General features: G+C 43.0%; 1 protein-coding gene across 1 annotated transcript in view; it reads left to right on the plus strand.

Annotated features, from left to right (window-relative positions):
• The window catches only part of LOC137815732 (uncharacterized), a 44390-nt gene extending 38599 nt beyond the window's left edge, over positions 1-5791 (plus strand). The window contains exons 9-11 of the mRNA XM_068618844.1: positions 4062-4161; positions 4972-5487; positions 5616-5791. Of these exons, the coding sequence (XP_068474945.1) occupies positions 4062-4161; positions 4972-5487; positions 5616-5791 (792 nt within the window). The remainder of the gene's footprint in view (positions 1-4061; positions 4162-4971; positions 5488-5615) is intronic.
• Positions 5792-6550: the final 759 nt, after the last annotated feature.

Below are 6550 nucleotides of genomic sequence, written 5' to 3' on the forward strand. Positions count from 1 at the left end.
CGGTTGAACTCGCGCCGGTCCCCTCGGGCGTGAGGGCACGGCGCTGGTGCGCTTCACACATACCTCCCCTTCCGAAGCAATATGCTCTACCGCCCTACGCCGTAATTCAGCGAAAGTCCTAGGGCGATTGCGGATAATAGATTCTCCAAAGGGGCCGGGGCATACGCCTTTCAAAAATGCGTACACGATCATAGGCTCCTCTGTTGTACCAACCTTCACGACCTGGGCCCCGAAGCGATTGATATACTCCTTCAGGGTCTCCCCCTGATACTGCTTCACGTCAAACAGGTCGTAAGAGACCGGCGGCGGGGCCTTGTTGGCCAAGTACTGTTCTCTGAATAACCGCGACAATTGGCGGAAATACGTGATATGGCCCTCGGGGAGGCTAATGAACCAGTCCATAGCCATCCCGGTCAGGGTGCTCATGAAGAGCTTGCACTTGGCGGCATCAGAACCGCCTATCAGGACCATCTGCGTGTGAAATGCAGCCAGGTGCGTCTCTGGGTCCTCCATCCCGGTGACGATCACCTTGGGTCCCGCGAACGTGTTCGGGATCGCTGCGTCCAGGATCTCCTGTGAGAAAGGAGTGGAAAACTCCCTTGGTGGGGACTGGTTCTCCGTCTCGTCATGCCCAGGCCGCCTCCTATCGTTTCTCAGGCCCTGACGCAACTCCTCATTCACACGGTGGAGCTCTTCGTTCCGCTCATGCGAGGCGTCAAGGTCTGCCTGCATGCGCTCCTGCTCCATTTTCGAATCCGCCATGTCCTGCTGCAGCCCCCTCATTATTTCCAGGACCTGCTGCATGGATAGGTCTGCTGGGGCTGCGCGCGCTGCTCTTCGTCTGGTGGGGGCCATTGTCACTCCAAACTCCTTCACCGTTACTGTAACTTGATAAACCTTCTCGAACTTGTGATGGGACTGATGTTTTATATCGGCCCCACGGTGGGCGCCAAATGTTCCGTCCGATTGACTGGGATCGTCTTCGTGCGCGACCTCAACCGTCAGCTAAGGACTCCTTCCCACTGATTGCCTGTGAATTCCTGCAAACAAGAGGACAAAGAGGCGCCCTAGCGGCCGTTTGCACTCCGACGCTCAAGTCAGCCAGCAAGAAACACAAAAAAAACTGTCCACCCACGTATCTGAGCACCGCGTGTGGCACTCTGAAGGTGGTAAAAGAAATAACTGTGTATATGTGTGTGTGTTGTCTCCTTTGGGCAAAAATATTCTCCAGTCACTTGTACGCATTTAAGCCCCAGCATTTAAAGCGCCTTAAAGCGCTTTTAATCTCTAACGTAACGCACTCATTAAAGCGCTTAATTACGAAACGTAGCGCATTTAAGATGTTGAAACTCTCGGGAGCCCTAATAGTACCAGAATGCTCGAAAGGGAAACTGTATTGAATATCTTTAATTACCTGGCACCTGACTAGAGGGTGTTTCTATTCTGGCATGGCTGTCGTACACGTGGAGGGCCTCACGACGCCATGACCCCATCTGGGGGCGTTTCTACCCATCTGGGGACGTTTCTACGTGAGTCCTCCTGCTTGGGAGTGCTACTGCGCTAGGGGTGGCTTTTTGGGTGCCAACTCATGCCCCCAAGTATCTAGCCACTTACTCTGAGAGCGTATCTGCCTTCCTCTCGCACCCTGCACTCGGTTATCCTGGGCGTGACCTTCCTCTTGGGTCGTATCTGTCCCGAAGGCGTCTCTGGGGCGGCAGGGGTACTTCACGAGTCAGGCTGCCCTTCACTGGTACTATCACTATGGCCTTGAAGCCACCTTTTCCTTCTCTTTATCACTTTCCCGAGATATCGGGTCCTGAGGCTTTCCCACGGCGTCGCTCCCTCCATGGTCTTTCCTACCCATGGGTATCGGGGAACCATACTGTGATTTGCCTTACTTTTACACTGTTTGATCTGGCCACGCCCTGGCTAGGCGACGCCTCCACCCAGGCGACGCCTTGCCTTGGCGACGCCTTGCCTTGGCGACGCCTTGCCTTGGCGACGCCTTGTCCTATCTTGGCGACGCTTCCTCCTGGCGGCTCTACACCTGGGCGACACCTTGAGTTGACTTTGACTTTCCAGTCGTTGACTTTGACTTAGTGAACGCCCTGATACGGGACGGTACAGCTAGCTTAGCTGGAAATTACTATGCTTTGGTGATTGTTGATGACTTTTCAAGATATACATGGACTTTGTTTCTTGCTTCTAAAAATGATGCATATAAAATAGAATAAAACAGATTCGGGGGAGAGTTTCAAAATGCAAATTTTGATAGATATTGTGAAAAACATGGGATCACACATAGTTATTCTGCTCCTAGGACACCCCAACAAAATGGTGTAGTTGAAAGGAGAATAGGTCATTAGAGGAGTTAGCTAGGACCATGTTAAATGAATCTGTTTACCTAAATATTTTTGGGCAATGCAGTATACACTGCTTCTTATGTGCTTAACAGAACCTTGATTAGACCAATTCTTAAGAAAACTCCCTATGAATTGTATAAAGGTAGGAAGCCTAGCATTAGTCATCTTAGGGTTTTTGGCTGCAAATGCTTTGTTCTAAATAATGGTAAAGACAATCTGGGGAAATTTGATCCTAAATCAGATGAAGGAATACATATTGGATATGCTATAAATGGACATGCTTATAGAGTGTATAACAAAAGATTGCTTGCAGTAGAAGAATCTATACATGTTGTATTTGATGAAACAGATTGTTCTGTGCCTAAATTGTTCTGGATGAACCTGGTATGGATGATTTAAGAACCATTTTGCAAAAGAATCAATCTAGTGAGTTTGATGCAACTAATCCAAATGCTGTCAAAGAATCTATTGTGAATGCAGGATTGCCTAAAGAATGGAAGACACCCAGGGATCTCACACTAGACAATGTAATTGGTAAAATTGAGAAAGGAGTCTCAACAAGGAATTCACTTAATAATTTCTGCAGAACAGTGGCCTTTGTTTCACAGATTGAGCCTAAAAGTCTGGAAGAAGCACTACAAGACAGCAATTGGATAACAACAATGCAGGAAGAACTGAACCAGTTTGAATACAATGAAGTGTGGACTTTGGTTCCAAGAAGACATGAGATGAATATCATAGGAACCAAATGGGTGTACAGGAACAAGATGGATGAACATGGGGCTATCACTAGAAATAAAGCAAGGCTGGTTGCTAAAGGTTATAACCAAGAAGAGGGAATTGATTTTGGTGAAACCTATGCACCAGTAGCACGTCTTGAAGCTGTCAGATTACTCCTAGCATTTTCCAGCATACAAGGTTTCAAGCTATTTCAAATGGATGTCAAGAGTGCATTCTTAAATGGTTACATTAATGAAGAGGTGTTTGTATCTCAGCCTCCAGGGTTCGAAGATCATAAAAATCCAGAGCATGTGTACATGCTCAAGAAGGCTTTATATGGATTGAAGCAGGCACCTAGGCAATGGTATGAGAGGCTAAGTGAGTTTCTGCTCTCTCAAGGATATAACCGTGGCAATTCTGATAAAACTTTGTTCATAAAGAAGAAAAGAGAAGACATTATACTTGTGCAAGTCTATGTGGATGATATTATCTTTGGATCCACAAATGAAGAATGTGTGAAGACTTTGTGAAAACAATGAAGAGTGAGTTTGAGATGTCAATGTTAGGGGAAATGAATTTCTTCCTTGGACTACAAGTGAAACAACTCAAGGATGGAATTTTCATAAGTCAAGAAAAGTACTGCAAGGAGCTGCTTAAGAGGTTTGATATGGATCAATGCAAAGCAATCAACACTCCTATTTCAACAAGCTGCCAGCTGGAACAAGATTGTGCAGGAAAATCAGTGGATCAATCTAAATACAGGGGTTTAATTGGTTCTTTTTATACTTAACTGCTAGCAGGCCTGACATTATGTTTGTGTGTGCTTATGTGCTAGATATCAATCTGATCCAAAGGAATCACACTACAATGCAGCAAAGAGAATTCTGAAATACTTGCAAGGGTCTAAGGATGTTGGATTATGGTATCCTAACAATGTATCTTTAAACTTAACTGGTTTTTCAGATTCTGACTTTGCAGGTTGCAAGGTTGATAGGAAAAGCACAAGTGGGACTTGTCACATGCAAGAAACAGGCTTGTGTTGCTCTCTCTACAGAGGCAGAATACATAGCTGCTGGAAGTTGTTGTGCTCAAACCTTATGGCTAAGGCAGCAGCTAAGTGACTTTGGGATTCTATTAAACAAGATACCTATAAATTGTGATAACACTAGTGCTATAAATCTGTCTAAGAATCCTGTCATGCATTCAAGAACTAAACATATTGAAATTAGACATCACTTTCTAAGAGAACATATAGCTAATGGAACTTGTGATATCAAATTCATTGGCACTGAATTTCAATTGGCTGATCTTTTTACTAAACCTCTTGCTAAAGATAGGTTTTATTTTCTTCTAAATGAATTGGGTATCATTAGCTTAAATTGTCCTCTGCAGTAAAAATTTCAATCTGTTATTTTATATTTTAACGTGTTCTCTCTCTGTTTCAGAATCACAGCTGTGACTAGGAAAGAGAAATATTTACTTTTCTCTCTCTCCTTGATCTTTGACTGCTTTTACGGTTATTAACCAGCAGGTCTATGACAGTCATATGTGGATATTCTAACTGATTGGTATCTTGTAGGTGCAACAATTTGATTTGCTAAACGAAATCTGGTTCCAATATATTCTTGCGTCAATCAACACCTGCACCTGCTGTACACACAAGAATAAAATCTGTAGAAATCTGATTGAATTGATTTCTTTTAAAACTTGTGATTTTTGAAATCTGATTTAAGCCCTATATAAATTGGCATAATCAATTGTTTTTCACACCTTCTCATTCTACTACAAGTTGTCCAGGTTCAAACAATTACTGTTTTAATTTCTATCTTCAAATGATCATGTGAACTGTTACTGATCCTCTTCTAGCTGGATTTTCTTTTATGAATAGGTGCAGGTAACAACAGATCAAGCATGGCATCCTCATCACACAGAAAGAAGAAACTCAAAGAGCAACCTAACAGCAGCCAAGGCATTCTGGAAAATTGGTTTGCTGGAGATTCTGAAGCTATGACAAGGTTCATACATGAGACAAGCAGAAAGCAAGTCAATGTGCCCAAGGTGCTGGAATTCTCATGGTTGCGGGAAGAAAATCTGACTGAAGCAAAAACTCTGCTCAAGCATCAAAAACTGAAAAGCTTCTTGGAAATGACTGGAAATGTCTATCCAGACCTAGTGAAGGTGTTCTACAGCAACCTCATTCAAGATGGCAAGAACCTTGTTTCCCATGTGAAAGGAGTGAAGCTGAAAATTACAAGGGAAATATGGAGCAATGTGGGAGGAATCAAGTATTCAGGAATGAAGGTTAGCAAAGGGAATACTGCTGGAATTCAAGGATTCAACAAGATGCAGTTTTATAGGAGTTGTGTTAGAAATCCTACTGAACCAGTAGCTAGATTTCATGCTGGTAATCTGACCTTAATTCCAAGACTCCTAGCCTACATAATTGCTTGGCTTACTCCTAGAGGAAGCAATCATGCTACTCTTCATGAAGAGGATTTGATTCTGCTATACTGTATAATGAATCAACTCAAGGTAAATTGGGTAAGTACAATGGTAGAGCATATGCTCAAATCCACAAGGCTTCCCGATTATCGTTTCCATATGCAATTTTTGTATCAAAACTAATTGACTATTTTGAAGTTGATACTGCAAATGAGAGAAATGACACCATTAAGGCAGCAAGTGAAATAGACAACTCACTCTCTTGAAAATGGGGTTCCAAAAGGAGGAAGACAGTTGGATCTTTCGAAGGAATGATGCAAATAGAGCTGAGAATGAAGCAGCTAATCCAGGAGATGAAGAAGAAGAAAATGTTGATGGTGTGCAGCACATGGATGAGTCACCAGTTCACTCTTTCGTAAATGAGGATGTTGTTGCTACAAGCCAAAATGCATTGGTTGCATATCAGGAACCTGTGCATAGAGGTGAACCTCTATCCATGTTCGAAAGGCAAGTTCTAAGCAGGCTGGATACACTCACATACGACCAAAAGGATATTATGAAATGACTCAAGCCAGGTTTCAACACTTGGATGACCAAATTGAAGGAGTTCAGGAGCAGCTAGCCGAGCTCTACCACTATAACAAGTGATTTTTCAAAGTTTTATCCTTTATGTCTTGTTGAACAATTGGGTTTTCTGTTTTTTTTCTGGTTTTATTCTGTTTTGGTTTGTAATGACCTATAAATGGCTTTAGTTTGAACTGTTATGCATATATGTGGTGTGCTTCTTTTATTCAATGTTCTACTCTGTTTGATGAACCCAAAGGGGGAGAAGGACAGATGAAAGATGCTCACATAAGTTGATGATTTGGCTCAAGCTGTAGGGAGGTAGCACAAAACTCATATACTGTTATATTTGGTTTTATCTCTAAATGTTGTTGTGCAGTTTGCTTGGAAGCTAGTACAGTGCAGTTTTGATCATCAAGTATGCAAAGCAAAGGGGTTTTTGTCTCCATCAAACAGGGGGA

The sequence above is a fragment of the Phaseolus vulgaris genome, chromosome 1 (assembly GCF_000499845.2).
Source record: "Phaseolus vulgaris cultivar G19833 chromosome 1, P. vulgaris v2.0, whole genome shotgun sequence".
NCBI lineage: Eukaryota > Viridiplantae > Streptophyta > Magnoliopsida > Fabales > Fabaceae > Phaseolus > Phaseolus vulgaris.